This window comes from Ptychodera flava, chromosome 19, assembly GCF_041260155.1.
Source record: "Ptychodera flava strain L36383 chromosome 19, AS_Pfla_20210202, whole genome shotgun sequence".
NCBI classification, from domain to species: Eukaryota; Metazoa; Hemichordata; class Enteropneusta; family Ptychoderidae; genus Ptychodera; species Ptychodera flava.
In genome coordinates this window covers 36508253-36525908 of record NC_091946.1, presented here as the reverse complement: position 1 = coordinate 36525908, position 17656 = coordinate 36508253, and the positions used below count along the sequence as shown (strand labels likewise).

The 17656-nt window shown below is 38.3% G+C and overlaps 1 protein-coding gene across 6 annotated transcripts in view; it reads right to left on the bottom strand.

Annotated features, from left to right (window-relative positions):
• Positions 1–14142: 14142 nt before the first annotated feature.
• The window catches only part of LOC139119432 (lysine-specific demethylase 6A-like), a 112421-nt gene continuing 108907 nt past the window's right edge, over positions 14143–17656 (bottom strand). For all 6 annotated transcript variants that reach the window (XM_070683243.1, XM_070683244.1, XM_070683247.1 and 3 more), the window contains one exon: positions 14143–17632. In XM_070683243.1, the coding sequence (XP_070539344.1) occupies positions 17612–17632 (21 nt within the window). In that variant the 3' untranslated portion in view covers positions 14143–17611. The remainder of the gene's footprint in view (positions 17633–17656) is intronic.

The following is a 17656-nucleotide window of genomic DNA, read 5'->3' as shown; positions in this document are numbered from 1 at the left end:
AGAGCGTGATGGAAACTGTCCATCAAATATAGATTTTTGTCTGTTGATCGTCGCTTGACTGCGCTTCAGAGACTTCTCTATTGATCACTGTCGCTTTAAAATTTAGTGATCAATGAAACCCCCGGATGTTGTCAAAAGGAAGTGCTGCGGATTGGACCGGGAGGCAGTATTGTGCAGCTCAACATCACTTTTAAGTAGCGCAAGTTGAACTATCTTTTTTAAGTCTATGCATGGTTTTACGTAGATCAAAGTGCAGACTGAGTGACACATCGGTAATCATACATACAGTGGTAATAATGATGAAAGTGGCGAAAATTGAGAACTTGCAAGTGTATATAGAATGCACTGATTTTGAAAGTTTGACAACTCGTTTCAGCGTACCACTACTACGGAGGCAAGGCAATAGGCGGACCTGCAAAATTAGGTTGCAACATAGAGAAACGTTTCTCTACTGTCTATAGTTGCGATATAATTGAGACATAAAGCCACATGGGAACTGAATATAGATCGGTGTCAAGGTGAAAAAGTTCCACATATGTCGCTTTATACACATCACTTTTGGAATATCAAGTTTTATATGAGCCGCAGCGGAGGTTTATAGTCTTTGCATTCCGATAATGATGAGAAGGTAGCCATTTAGCATCCACTAACACTCCATGAAGTGTGCAGCAGCTGAACAAAAGTATGCACATAAATGCTGTCGTGATTTTTGTTGTACCTGGGAAATGTTAAAACTTCAGGTAACGATAACCTAGAATATCTAGGCATGCAAATTACTTCGCTTTTACAAATACCTATGAAAAAAGAGACATAAAAAATCTACATGAAATAAAAAATAATCATGAAATGTTTATATTATCTTTAAATCATATATTGTATTCTGCACACTCCATATTCGGGAAATAAATGATCCAACGCTCGTCATTTAAATGTTATGAAATGAAAGGTGTGATTTAAACTATCAACAGTGTTCCAGTCATTCTATGATAACGTTTCACCAATGTACCATGTGATATGACGGCTACATACACCAGAGACAGTTGACCTGAAGTATTGCTCAGCTGTGTACGCATACGCGGACACATTCAGCCTCATCCATCCATCCTCCCTCCCTCCCCTCCCCTCTCTTCTCTCTCTCTCTCTCTCTCTCTCTCTCTCTCTCTCTCTCTCTCTCTCTCTCTCTCTCTCTCTCTCTCTCCTCTCTCTCTCTCTCTCGCACACAGACAGAGACACTATATACACCATACGCCCACATAGTTTATATGAAGGGAAATTAACAAACAACCATCGACTTCTTTTCCAAAAACAGTTGTTAACCCTGATGATCAGTAAATGTGATTGTATTCTACTCATTTTCACATGTCATAAATATTGATTTTATTGTAGATTTAGTATCGGGTTTAGTACAGATATTTTCTGGACGTGATGAACCTGTGCACCGTCAGATTAAAATTCCTAGTTATAAAAAACACCTACGCATTCCAATTGTCATAGTTACAGTAACGATGGCAATAAAAGCAAACCTAGATTACATACTTTTTCGCAGGTCTTGTCAGTTGGTATTTATCTGCGAGGAATGTGAACGCTCTAATTTGAGAATCCATATCAGTTGGGTTTGCATTTAAAAAACAGCTAATTAAAACATGAAGGATCGATATGAAAATAAAACTAGTAGATTTTTATGCCAGCGTACATTTAAAACTGCTAAGCTTCTTTTGTTGACGTTAACAAAAGTTATCTGTCGTTTGGAAGATCCAATATGGTATCATAAATATGCTATGACGTCATATCCAAAAGCTCCAGTCGTCCCTTTGTATTAAGAAACTATAATAAACACTTTTCAAACAGATATTGGAAGTGTGTGCCCTATTTTGAACTCTATTTAACTTCCATAATTCAATATACAAAAGCCTCATGGCGTACGTCCACTTTTTCCAGACTATTATCTCGCTAATCCTGAATTCTTGCGTCATCAGTATTGTTCTATGTTGTTCCATGATATCTACCATGTATAGGCGTCACATTTGAATTAGAACTTTTGAAAGCGTCGAGATATCCAGATGCATTCTACATGTATTCTGCTACACATGAAAGGCGTGTTGTGTTACCAAGTCTCTCGTGAAATTAATCATCTATTCTGAACTCGTTTAGCTATCAGCAATCTCTTCACATGTGTATCTGTGATTTTAATTGCACCACAGGTACAATTTGGCGGAGTCACAGATCAAACTGACATTTTCCCGGAATCAGTTGTTCCTCATTTTTCCTGGTCTTATTAACGATGAATATAAAAATTTCAGAAGTGTTCTTCCGCCTCGCCTTTAGTAGTTTTAATAACTGTAATAGGATGGATTTTATCAGGGCCATTACACAAAAAGGGAAAAAGTAACTTATTAATTGCTTGAAATGCGCAACCCGTGGCTCAGTAAGATTCAGAACATACAAAAAAGTGAGATACCAAGAGCCTTAATAATACGTGTTTTCCCTAGTAATGTAAGATCTCTCATCTTCTTTAAAACTAAGGGAATTCAATAGGTAGTAGCCTACCATATATCAACTGCTGCAGCAGGGTTGGGTTTTTTTGTTTTGGTTTGGTTTTTTGTTTTTTTTTGGGGGGGGTCATAAGAAACAAAGACACCAACTATTTTATAAGTCCTTCAGGTCATTTCACATCTAACGGTGTGACTGTGTTCTTCAGTAACTTACCAAGCCACAATATCTCACACTTATTATTATTTACAGATATCCAAAAACCATTTGAAATTTTTTAAAGAAAACTGAATAAATGTTCGCTTTAAGGGTTTGAAACACAAAAAAACTACTAATAAGTCTATCAAAAGCTTTATAAAGTACCAGGGATATCATTCTCAGCTATATAATCTAAAATTCCTTCCATTAGCCTCATGGTATCATCCATAGATCTATCGTTGACAAAAACTGTCTAAGCTTAAGTCATTAATGATAGAAGGGAGACCTTCTTCGAAGCCTTTAGCTAAATACTTTATAGAGATTTTATAATCTGAATTTAGCAAAGAAATGGGCTTTAAATTCTGAATTTCCCTTCTATCTTTACTCAGCTTTTCTAATGAAGTGATAACACCTGTCTTTGTGAAATAGAAAACTGTCCCGACTCATCAGCATAATGTTAAGATTGTACAACAAAGGACTAATGAAATGCCCAAAATGCTAATATAAATCAACAGATAGTCAGTCCACCATTTCCTGGTTACCAATTAGCTGTAAAAGACTGCATTGTTTTATAAACTCCATCCGAGGTAATCAAACCTTAACAAAGCTCAAGCTGGTCATCATCCAATTTTGGGATATTAGGGTTCCATAAAAAACTGTTGTGTAAAATGAAATAACTGATCACTGTCATGTATATCTTCCAAAGACGAGGACTAAAGCTATTTGTAAAAAGACTTCATCTCAGAACTGAGAACTTGTCCATTTACTGAAGAAACCATTTCCCCAATTGCTTTAATCAGTAAAGCAATTTGTGATCTCGCAGCTTTTAACTTTTCTGACTAAAAAAAACTCAGAATTTCTCTTCCCAACCTTTATCCAGTTTGCACGAGATGTGATCACAGCGCCCTCAATGACACAATCGTATTCTGTAAGAAGACCCGTTTCATTTCTCAAACCGATCTATAACAGTAGAAGGGACAAGGCTAACTTATTTTCTAAATTCTGAATCTCTTTTTCAAGTTATAAATTCTATCTTTACGTCTTCTTTTCTGTTTACTGTAAAGAACAGTGACCTCTTTAATCTCATACTTCAGCCAATCCTAACACTGGACGGATTTGATGAAAGCTGAGCTTCCATTGACCCCTTCAGAAAAAAGAACTAACTCGGTATATTCTTCATTGAACAATAAACTCGTCTGTCAGTTATCTAAACTTGATAATAGGGGATGTTTTCTTGCATGGCATGATTGGAGATGATCATGAGCATGCAGAAAATGATCAGGAAATTAGGCTTGGCATTGACATAGCACTCATACTACACAATGCAGTGGTATTCAACTTGACCAGAATTTGTCTTGGTTTGGTACTTCAGACATTTAGTGTCTGAATTTGATGGCGATGTGAAAAATCTCTGATGCCGTATGTATGGGGCATTAAACATGAGTTCGGTACAACTTTGAAGATGCTACAAAACTGAAAAGGGAAAATTTTCCTTGCGAACTCAACAACCGATATTCCACTCCACCTCACAACTGCATGACATCACGTCTAAAGCCGTCAGGTTTATTATTGCAAACACCCAAGGACTCTTATAAATACCTAAAATTACCACGGGAAAGATAGAAACTTTGAAAATACCATGCTTTGCTTGTGCGATGTTATTCGAACGATCATATATACTGCACTTGCATACACCTGGGTTCTCTCGGGATGTAAATTCGTATACATTAGCATAGCACAATAGAGCCATATCATTGGCTGACAGACCGACTGTACCGTCCAGGTGCACGTCGATTTGCCACATCGCATGCTGCATGTGCCTGCCATTGAGTTTCAGTGTGGGCGCATACGCTGATATCTCCGACAAGAAGATTTCTTCAAAAATAGAACATTTTTGTTCGCAGTTTGACGACCCAATACCATTGGATGATAGGTAAGATTTTCAATGGCGAAAAAATAATAATATGAAAGATTTTCCTCTTCGATTCATAGGGAACAAAGTTGGCTGAAATACAGAAATTTATCATGCGTAAAAATACACGGAAGTCTAAAAGGTGCAGTTTGTGTCAGTGTGTCGGTTCGGCATGCATGGGGGTGTACTAGGGAAGGGCGAGTTAAAACAAGTGGAATTCCTATCATGGAAATACATGTACTCACGTTCGTCCAGTGATGACAATTAGAGGTGTCAGAGGCTCTATCTTCATGCGTCTAATTACCAATATAAGAACATCGCAAGTTCATCATGGCGGGTTTCAGTTCGAATTGTTTTTGTTAGCGCTGACTGTGGCTGTATTCTGTTGTATTTAATGTGTACTAGATTCAGCATTGTACAGAACATCCTCGATATCAAAGTATTATTTTCACGTTTCTTGTAAGATTAATTTCCAGAGCCTCCGAGTCGTCAAAATTTTCCTACGAAAGTTACGATAAATTACCATTTTGTCCATGAAGAAAGTTCCACAGTTACATGGCCAAGGGACGCCCGCTGTCAGGGTTAACGTTAAGGCACATTTCCTCAATCACGGTAGCTGCACGGGGGGGGGGGGGGGGGGGGGTCCATAAAGTTTGGATTTCTTTGTCTTTCCGATTACAGCGCCGTCAACGGCCGATGTTTCTCCTGAGATTTGAAGTCATCTTCGCGTCCTACACCATAGCCGGAAATCATGAAAAAATTGAGACGGAAGATCCAATGCAATTCGCAAAATAAAGCTAGTGATATCTTCATGAACTTACTTGACACTTTCACGTTACGTTTATAAACACAGAATACGTAGCGCATGTCTAATGAACAGTAAAATTAAAGGTCACCATATTCACCCACTGCTAGTTTTCGGACAGATAGGCCCTATTCGGACAAAAGATGACATGACCCAAGATAAATATGCTTCTCCTCCTCTGATAGTGCGTTTTAAAAGTCACGTGGGAAAAAATTGGGCCTTGATCTGTGATTGTCGTTTGCTTGAGGTTATGTAGAGTGTAAGCTAGACCCTATTTCTTCGCTTTGGCCACCATGGAGTGTGGTCGGAGCATGGACATCCATGGGTTGGAGAAACGGAGGCTAAAGTGAAGAAATAGGATCTAGACAAATTGTAGAGTGCAACAATTACAGTACGCGATCACAAATTGTCGTCTGTTAAGGCAGCGCTTACAAGTTTTATCGACAAGTAATCAAGGAAACAAAGTTCGTCAGTTTTTTTGCAAATTTTCACATAATGAAACGGTTTGGTGATTTAGATTCAGCATAGCTATAGGGTCTCAATAAAAAATGTCAGTCTACAACAGCTTGTGGTGCTCAGAATATCGAACGATTCTGGTGACAACAAAATGCAGTCTTCTGCATGCTATTATCTGACTATTTTGGTAAATTACCGCAACATGCGTACATGAATGTCTTGTTTTGAGAGTCAAAGCTCCATCAGCTGTATCTTTTTCACTCTACTCATCAAAAAGTAACATCCAATCTTAGATATTTTGAATTTCTGTATATTGTCTTTAAAAATGTGACTACTTAATCTTTACTGATGGATTCGGTCAAAAAAATCCAGGCGCTTAAGTGTATTTGCGGCGGCCATATTTGAGTTGCAACACAATAATTATTTAGTTGTGCTTACGTCGCTAGTGTTTGAAAAATGTTTTGTAGTCACATTTCGCTAAGCATTTTTACTTAAGGTGTATGATACAGCAATGCGGGGCTTTGAATGTTCGCAGAGGGGGTAAAATATTTTGTCAATTTTTGGCAGAATGTCAACAATACGAGGGTCCCATATTTGTGTTACTATTTGCTTTGCCATACATTAAATGCATGGTTCGTCGCAACTGACACATCCACGGTGTAACTTTGACATTCACCAGACACGTTGACCTAGATTCTCCCTGAAAGAGCGTACAAATATTCATGTAACTTTATTTAAACTTTTTAAATGTACATAGTACATGCAGATAGCAGGAAAAAAGTACATTCTTCACAAGTAGCGTTATGTTTTTGTTTTTGTTGTGTTTTTTAAAACTACTGCCCTTGTTTATGGGTTAACTTTTGTTGTAGACGCGGTTTGACAAAAGTTGCTGCCGATCGGTTCTTGTTTCAGAAATTTACAAATTGTACCTTTGGCAGTGCAAACACATTTATATTTCACTATCGATGAAATGCGACAAGTTCGTATCCTATAAAGTTTACTGGCTTTGAAATTTACTGTGTACATGTAATTCATCATGGCGCCACTCAAATACCTCCAAGCATGGTTTAAAAAACTGATAACACTTGTTTGATTTTTAAAGCGCCACTAGCTGTAATCTTTGGTTAAATTTGCAGTATTTTTGGCGCATGTCCTACAGCCAAAATCATGTCGAAAACGATGGTCATGTGTACACCCAAAATTATCGTTGACAACCGAAGTTACATGCAAATCTAGACTCAAAGTCACTTGTTCAACAACGCGATTGCATATTTTGCCACGATGTACAATGCATTGTGTTAGCTAGGCTAACACAGCGTATTTCAACACACTCATACCTGGGGAGGAGAAATAAGAAAATGACCTTGTTTCATAGGACAAGAATTATGAAACATATTATCAAAATTAACAGGCACTTTCCTCTTAAGGTAGTTGGCGCCCCAAACATGAAAGACTTGGGCTTTCGCTCAAACTTTCTCCAAGCCAATTTTCAATAATATTCTTCAAAAATCGGGGGTCACAGTGCAAACTTTAGTACTAGAGAAACAAATTACCAACAATTTCCGATATTTGAAATTCAAAATGGCCGCCATCCAATTGTTATCTCTATACGGGGGAAATCAAAATTTCCGATTTTCACAAATCTAAGCCTTGAAAACTTTGTTTACTTTATAAGCGTCAAAATAAGCCCCCACATGTGGTAGGCCAAGAGAATGTTTTAAAAGTTTTGACACTCCGAATATCTGTCTTCGAGGGGCATTCTACCGTATTCTATATTACACTTTGTGTGTACACGTCCAATGTAGGGATCCTCATTGCGTCATTCCAGCACCATTTGTGTAGACGTCTATGTATGCAATATATGGAACTCTTTTGTGTCATTTCAACATCCATTCCGGTCGATAGTTGCCATGGCGATCCCAGTCTCTGCACGGATATCGCTGATTGAAACATCTCGGACACTTCGATTTCAGATGTTGTCGTTCCACGTAACCGTTCAATATTTTCTCTTCCTCGGTACAAGAGCACTTCACACAAGACATATTGCAAATTTTACATTTCATGTCCTTGATCTTGCTCGCCTCGCATTGTTCTCGTTTGCAGTTCGGACACCTGACGGCCAGCTCGATCTCCAGGGTACTGGCGTCGCACCACACGTCCGTGCTTCGGAAACTCTCCGTGCAGTTGGAGCAGCGAAAGTACCCTACACGACGTATCAAGGTGGGCAGCTCTTCCAATGTAAACTGCTTCCTTTCGTAGAAATGCCGACTTCTCCGGTGCTGTTCAGCGGCCATTCAGCAAACACCCACGTCCACCCTCTGGCGGCGTCCTACACCGTGACAAACAGAAAGGTATAACAATACAAAGCTCTCGAAGACCTAGAGAATTTCCACAACATAATGTTAATGGCTGTTTTGTTGACTTGACGAATTTTTCATCGGCATTCCTCACGTTTTTGAGAAGATCTTCACCAAGGTTACATCACTGTCTGAGTTAAGAAAACTGTATGCGAGTATCTTGCGGAATCTACAAGAAAAGAGAAGTAACGCGCTCAAGTTATATAGAGAGCGATTCCACTATGCTGAAAAACAGAATATAAAGATACAAGTCATATGAAATACCACCTGTTAATGTCACTCCACACACAGTTAAGGAAGTGAGAGCAATGTGTAGCTTAGGAATATTCGCAAGTTGGTGTTGACAACAACAAAGCTAGCTATCGTCAGGGACTGACGACATGATGGATGCTTTCACAGTCGACTGAGTACACAGATATAGTTGCGTTGTGTCTCCTAGATACTAATCCCTCAGTAGGCAGGGTATTAACAATTCCACTCACTTTACAGGTCGATCTCCGATGTATATCACGCCAGGCAAACTATAGTTACAACTCAATCAACAGGTTTCGGTGGAAATGTACCATGTGTGTACATGCAGGCTTATGTCTTCTGTCTTGGCACTGCCCGTTCCTGGATTCTTAAGGAATCCAATCAATAAAAACCTTCGCTTTCCTTCTAATATACACGACTTAAGCCTCCGGTACACGAACAATGGCCCAATTACCGCGTCTTACTTTGAATTCGCTGAGGTGTTTTTCAGTCAGGTATAACGGAGAGATTTAGAAACTTTTACAGGGATGCTCAGCGGAAAGCTGTCTCCGAGGTTATACCGTACATCTGTGACGTGGGGCCAAAGAAACCTGTTGCATTGTGTAACCATTGCGAGATCAAACACGATCCCCAAACATGACGTATTTGTACAAACGCTAACTGTAAGCATACAGAGGCATCAATCACATTTAGTTGTCCTGTGACAGTGGCGAGAGTGTAATTGAATGGTACAATCAACAAGACTGTTTCTTGGTTCATGACTTACCAGGAATCACCAAGCGCCTGAGAAGCCCTGTAATCACCAGCAAAAATATTAAATTATTCCTTAACACGCAGCGAAGACGGTTTACCTGCCTACTGAACAATCCGGCGATTTATCTGAATTGATTGCACGTAGCGAGTAATCGATGTTAAGTTACGAATTAATGTACTGGCAAGAGAGCCGAGGTAGAAGTGATGAAAGAGATCCTTAAGTCATGCGCACCTGCATGTGGTTTTACACACCTGACATATCTTGGTTGAGCATGTCGTGCAGGTCGAGTAGCGTTGGGGTTAGCGCCATCCATGGAGGATTTCACCTGTACAGGATTGGACGATATTTAACTGTTTGCTTTTACCGTCATTGGAATTATAGCCAAAATAAACTACAAAAAGACGTTTAGCGATCAAAGTATCTGTAGCTGTCTTCATCTAAATTGAATGCTCTTTTATTTTGCTATAACTTGCATTTTGGCCTATAATTCACCACACTGTATATGTGGAAGCCAAAACCGTCGATTTCGACCAACACAGACGTATTCAGCACCCAGCACCAGTGTTTCGGATACAATTTATTGTATTATTAATAAATGTGTGCGGATAGAGTATACAATGAACGAGGCGCGGATTGTTGCGATGAACGACCGGACAGAATAGGTAGTCTGTTCACACAGGTGACCTCGTTGACCGAACAGGTCTGACGAGACGACGACAATCGCTGATGCAGTGTTGCTGCTGTATCGGTTTACGGGATCGTTCACTGACCTGGGATAACTGTGAAATTCTAAATAATTGAGATACTTTGAACACCACACTAGATAGGGTAACACTTAGCTGTTAAAGCCCCAATAGCTGCTAATTTTATGCATTATTTTTATGATTTTATTTTCAAACCAAAGTTGGTTTGTGTAAATGTGCTAACTGAAGGACGTGTATTGAAGTATCACTGCTCGCTGATTTGGACCATGCCTACACTTTTTAAAAGGCTTAACAATAAACGGGTGCCGCACCCATAAAATGGCGCCCTCACAGGAAAATACAAAAAACAGTATTTCCTGCACATACACATCGTGATCATACCAGAAACAAGTATGATGCCATTTACTTGAATGCACAACACAGGATGGCCAACATTTTGTTGTTGTAATTTTTATTTTCTCTGTTATATGATGAGTTTTTGAAAATGGCGGGAAATCTAAAATGACGTTAAAACCTTTGAATTTACATGCCATTTCGACACTCATAGCAGAGTTATACACTTTTTTCAATCTCTAATGGGCCTTATTTAAAGAAAACTCTTGGAAAACTAAGGATATTTTGAGATCGGTTTATTGAACATTTGCAGCTATTGGGGCTTTAAACTTCTATGGTGAAAACAATGGATGAAGAAATAGAAGGTGCTCTATTGTCTCTGTGTATTGAGGGTGTCGCAAAGCCCAGCATACCATATCACTGCTCAGGTAGACATATTTTCTTCAATAGTTGATATGATCGATACCGGCTCCCGCGGAGGCATATTTCTGTTCATCCGCATCCACCGTTTACTCCGTCACAATAAACTATCCGTTACACGAAATCTGATACGTCGACCGATAACAAAGTAGCGAATTCGAATACTTTGCTGAGGTACAAAACTCAGGAAAGAAGACTGATTCCAAGCTGTACTCTATTTTCTATTCCGTTTCAATTTCAAGGACATGGACATTAACAGTACTCCATACTTAGTCTGTCGATTTCCTCTCCGATTTATGATTATATTAACAATTTGTTGTATCATGGTTTTTTTTTAATTTGTTAAAATCTTACTCCTACCTATAGCACTATAGTTGACGTTTCGTAAGAAGCGTACCGAGTGATGTTGTCATGACGACCAGTCGTGGCCGAGAGAGGTCAACTCAGGACTCGACGAGTCTGTTGTTCGATTTCATGGTCAAAATCAAATTACACTGCGTATTACCACAGTTAAAAAATGTTCTACAGCGAGTAAGGATGTGGGGTCCACTTACCATGTAGCACACTCGGGTAACCTCCCTCGGTGTGTTCGGTGGAGATCGCGCAGTGTGTATGAGACTATGCTAGGACCAAGTTACACTATCTAGTGACCAAGTCAAGTCGGTGACGGGCTACCGTCCCCGGGTCATAAACACCGTTTCTACGATAATAAAGTGCAGATATACAAACTTGGAGATAAATCTACCGTTGAGTGTTTCGAATACCTGTATCTCTCAGTGAACTTAGCAACCGGAATTTCTTTCCACGCAAAGCGGTGATCAAATAGGGATCTCGAGAAGATTTGAGAGTCGTTGTCAATCTTCTAAAACTTTACTAGGCTGTCCTTTCAAAATTGCACTTCATAGCTCTTTCACAATGCAATGTATTCAACCATCTTTCAATGTATCTAACTTTCGTTTCGTATGTCAAGTGAAAGTTTAATACAGAATTGCACTCGGTGGCGAAGAGAATATTCCACAAAACAAAGAAGTATCTCCGCAAAATGATAGCTGTTTAACTTAGCTGTGCCGGATTTACCCCGAATATGATTTGTAGATCACTACTGAGTTCTATAGGATTCGCATCGAATTTCCATCAGCTGCCACATCCATTTCAACTCAATTTTCAAGTGTATAGTTATCGTTCAGACTATCGAGGCTAAAGCAGTCTAGAATAACAGTTTTTATTACTTGGGTTACATTCACACTTCTCACAAAAATGCCTTCATTTATTACCTGATTTTGACTGTTACGCAAACACAACTACTGACCCTGAAACGGTTCGATTGAGGCCTACTGGGCATTGTGCTAGTTTTAATAGGGGATCACTTAGCTAGGCTCAGATCATTCGGAAAGTCGATCTCTAAGTGTCGGATGGGTGGCACAGAACTTGTAGACTTCGTCAAGAAGTAAAAATAGAAACTTTTTCGGACATCTCGAAACCGTCTCGCAGGCAAGTTGCACTAGTCACAGTCATGGAGTAACCATACCTGACTGGATTCACGAGGTGGATGGTCCGTATGAGGGCGCCCTACAACAGAAGCCAGTGGATACCGTACGACACTGGAAGGTAAAAAAATGAAGGTAATTGCTTTTGACCGGCAAACAGTCACTGCACCTGTTTATCAGTTAAAAATGCTCCAAATGAAAACTCCTTGGGTAATTTACTGCTCTAGATCTCCAGAAAAAAGCAAATCTTTACTGTGCTGTGGTCTGAGCATTTGCACAAAAGACAACCTTGTACTGTATTCAACTGATCGATTTTACATCGTTTGATGAACTATAAATACGCCGATTTTTTGATAAATCAGAAGTAATGAGTGCCCTCAATAACTTGTAAAGCAAGACTCTAAGACTAATCGAGACGACTGAACATAAGGTGAGTTATGTCATTGACAGTGCTTTTGTACCTTTTGAAAAGCAAGTCATTCACATTTATCAAAACGCTACTGGCGGAAAGTCTGGACAGAAATTACAAGGGAGAAGTCCGGTGTTTTTGGGAGTGGGTAGCAATTTTTCGGTCAAGAATTTTTGAAGGGTCATGAAATTTCACGCGTGCCCTTCTGGGAGGGTCACCATTTTTTTGCGCAACTATTACAAGCCAAGATGTGGTCGATGTAGTACTTCGTCCATTATCATAATGCATGGGAGTATCTTGCGCAAACTATTAACAATTTTCATTAAAAACATTATCAACCAAGCATTTTTCGACAAAAAACGGTTCAAATATGTAGGATTAGGGTATAATTCTACATATTTTGTGAAGAATATTACTAATTCTAAAGTTTTTATACAGAGGAAGACATTATCAGTGTCCTTCATTTCCTCCTCGGCAACATATTTGTTAAATTTAGCGGAGACATTTTTCAACAGTGTCCAGGAATTCCTATGGGTACTAACTGTGTTCCCTTGCTTGTCGACATATGAGGCAGAATTTATCAAAAACTTCAAACAGAAAAAAGGTCTCTGTAGCTACAACATTCAACCATACATTGAGATACATAGATGTTATTTCAATGAATATCTCCAGATTCAGTGACTATCTCGCTATGATTTATCCCCCAGAATTGGAAACGACAGAAACGGCCTCTTCTGTTTCATATGTGGATGATATTTTCCTTGAATTTGACCCCCTCTCAGTCCACGGACTAATTATCATTCCGCATTCCTTTGCATCTAAGAAGCACTTGGTCTATACACTCACACGTCACTCAAATCGCCCCCCCCCCCCCGGACGGAAACCGCCTCATGGGATGCAAGATCTCCGGTGAAACCATAGACCCTCGAGAAAATTTTCGAGGGTCTATGCTACAACATCAAATCTGTCATCCCATTTTGGGGTCATTTCTCAATGAAACCCTAGCTTGTCCCTCTTAAGAAAGGCAAACTGGTCTGAAGTACAATGAAATAGTATAATAAGATGAAAATGTAAAAGATATAAATTTTATGTCTACAACACAGTGCGTTTGTTGATATTTCCATCCATATATGATCTGAAATTATATATATACACTCTTCCTGTGATTAGGCTGTTCAAGCTTATTCTTTGCTTTTACAGGTCAAATAATATATTTCATAGAACTTCCAGACAGAGAAAAATACGGAAGCATTTGCTAGTCAAAGCTTTAGTTGATATTTGGAAACTAAATCGGGATTTAATCAGATTAAGTCAAAAATAAACATCTCTAGGTTTTCAAGCTTATCCCTACCATACTTTCACCGACAGGATTTGCTGTGTGGATGTAAATTCTCATAGAGGTGATCTTGACTTTGTGGTCAAGTTCACCCTTCCAACCCCATTGCCCTCTCTAGAGATCCAACTTTACCATAGAAAGCAATGGGCTGGGTTCAAACCACTGTGGTGAAAGGGTTTGTTCACATAAAACAATCACAGGTAATAAAGACATACTGTGAACACAGATGTTCATGGCAATAAATATTTATTTATAAATAAGATACAATGTACATTCCAACAGTTCAAAGAACTGTCTGTAGAGTGACCAGACAAAAAAGAACATCTCAACAAGCGACGTGAAAATTCATTGACATGAGAAAAAAACGGGAAAAAAAGTTGCTTGCCCCCCACAAAACTTACTCGTTATGTTCCAAATACTAGTCACGATGTATTGAAAAAATTCACTCATATTTACAAAGTAAAGGACACCAACACAAAATAATCTAGCAAAATAAACCCAAAAGAGGAAAAATATCATGGAAAAAAGTCCTACATTCTATAATTCTGCCAAGAAATTAACATCCAGATGCTTGCTTGAAGAGGGAAATATTGAGAGCTGAACAAGACATACACAGCTGTGTGAAAATCTGTTTTCAATTGTCTAGTTGATACAAACTTATTCACAAGGGTATCAACTTAAAATTCTTTTTAAATAAAAAAAAGTCTTGCTCTCTTTCCTGATCACTTGTCAATACTATAAAATTCATCTATTTTTTTCCCAAGTTTTATTTTTTAATGTAAAAATGTACAAAGAAATTTTTCTTTTTCTTACTGAAAATTTTAATATTTTGACCATAGACTTCCAACATGTACAAGTTTTTTTTTTATTTTTTTTTCTTCAAATTGTCTAAAACACATGGTTATCTGTAATCGTGAAAACGTGGAGAATACAGCATTAATGAAATGCATTTTCTTAGCCTTCTATAACACCTGTCTAGAGCTAATCTGAGAAGCCTTGAGCTAACAGCTCTCGGAATAAGAAAAAATTTTCTATGTATTAAATTGTGTAGAAACGCACTCACTGGTTACATCAGAGAGATTCATGGCTTTAACAACAATGTAATTTTGGCAGAATATTGGCAGATGTTGTCATGATGATAACCTTTGAACTAAAAACAGAGTTCTTGAAAACTGAAAACAATGGCTATCTGAAGGAATCTGCAAAGCTCATCTTTCAGATGTATCCTTTCACCCCTCCATCTCAGTTTTTTCAAACAATGGTATGGTCCATCTTTTAGATGGGCTACATATTTTCTCTCTCTTTGGAGAATTTTCGGTAAGAGGGGAATATGAACGACTCAGTGAAGGCACAGAATTTGTTGGTTTGTAACATCTCACATATCTCTACTCCAACACATTATTCAAGATTGAAAACACTACACTAACATGACAAAATTAGTCAGTACAGCATGCGCAAAACATTCACCCTGGCAGAAAACAAAATCATTGAAATTCAAAAAAAGTGTCCACTGTGCCGTTGAACAAATTTTCAAAATCTTCACTACTGTCAACTAAACTGATTGCTAATTGGCAACAATCTGTCTTTTCACATACAAAGGAACTGCAGAAAAATAAAAAAATTATGTCAACCTCGTAGATGAACAGTCACGGTGCTTTCAATGAATTGAAGGTAACTGAAACAGAACACATGAAACACGGTTGCTATAACGGATGTTACACTGCTTTTTCTGACAGAGATTTATTTCACTTGTAACTTTCACTGGGGCAAAGCCTCAAGGAATATCGTGACAAAGAGTCCACTTTTGAAACCAACCTCATCCAAGTTCAATGGCAAACAAACACGATGAGTCACAGTCAATAGAAGATACAATTCAGAATACAATTCGAAAAAACGGATTCAAATGTTTTGTCCTCTATTCCTTCCTAAATTTACATCACATGATCCAAGATCTTCAATCTCAACCAAACACGCATTTGCTTGTTTTTAAAAATTCATTTCTCATATCAGATGCAGGTTCTGAACAAAATCAAATCACTCCTACAGCAAAACAAAACCTGCTAAACTAACATTCCTTAAAAAAATAACAAGAGCACCAAAAGAATTTTTTTGTTTTTCTTTTTGTTGTTTTTTTTTTGAAGTTCAGTATTACTGATGACTGGGTTGCAAATTTCAAACTTACAGACCTACGGTTCCTACCATCATTGGTATAAACGCTTCCCAGACAAACTTACAGAGCTATGATTCCCACCAACATTGGTATAAACACTTCCCAGCCAAACATTAGGAGGCGGTTATCAAACCAAAGTCATGGAAACTTCAAAAATGAAAAAAAAAATTAAGGCATTTGATTACTTCTATGGTCCCTAGGGTGTCCTGAGTTTTCACATTGTCTGAAAAAAAATCTTGCTGTACGTCTAAGACGGGGAAATTATTTATTTAAAACGAAAGAGAGTTTACAGCTGTATGAAACATCTGTTTATTTGTATTTAACAGTGATGAAACACATTGGAGTCTGCAAAATCTACTGAGAACTTCTCTACATGGTATTCAAAGGTAGGTTATGATTCAAAACTGGTTCCATGCGCTGCAACCATGAGAGGGCGCCACAACAGTGCTCCATTGGCTGCTGGGGCGATTCATGAACAGGTGCTACACCAAGATTATGCATCAATGACTGTTGGGATATCCTTGTGAGTTCTGAAGTAAGTGGCTAAATGAAGGGATATCTTCATAAAAGGTTCAGTGACCATATGAATTGGTCAGTAATAAAAGGTTCTGTGACCAGATGAAGTGGTCAGTAATAAAGGGTTCAATGATCAGATGAAAAGGTCAGTAATAAAAGGTTCAGTGACCATATGAATTGGTCAGTAATAAAAGGTTCTGTGACCAGATGAAGTGGTCAGTAATAAAGGGTTCAATGATCAGATGAAAAGGTCAGTAATTATGAAATGACGATAAGAGGATAATGTGAGAGAGTACATTGATTAACTCTATTATATAAAGCAGACATTTTTAGGTAATATTGTCTATAGAGAGTTTAGAAAATTTGTAGAGTTTGTGAGTTGATTGTGTACACTTTGAACTTTTCCATTGTAAATCAACAAATCAGTTGATACAATATTATCTGAGGTCTTCATGGTACTTTTACTGTATGTTTATTTAATTTTCAAAGATTGGAATTTCTACATAGGTACTAAATTTTCAGTGTTACCTGTACCCCTGTGTGAAAAACTACTTTTTTAGAAAGAAAGGCGGCACCTACAAAATTATTTCTGAAGAAAATGTACATTTTATGAGAGGAAGGTGTTCGCCTTTTATATAAAAAATTTTACAACCCACTGGAGAACTAGTGAGCCCAATATGGATAAAAAGGGGGACAAAGAATTACGTAGTGTTTATGGTTGATGCAAGATGAAGAGCGCCCTCACAGAGCAGCTTGAGAAGACACGCTAGTCATGGTCAGAAAGCATGGTACCAGTCTGTCGATGAACAAGTTGAAAAAACTGTGTGAAAATTTGTGACTGCATACTATAATATGAGTTAAGTCTGCTAGATAGGTCAAATGATACGTAAAACTTGACAGAAATCTCAGGTTTTGTGTCTTCACATCAAAGCTCAGGTGTTAGGAAGAAAGGAAAATATTACAGATTCTTCTCAACTCTTGAAGCTTTTCATCGCACATGGTCTCCCCTCTGTCATGACGAATTCTGTTGATTCTGTTTCAGAAAGGAAAGACAAAA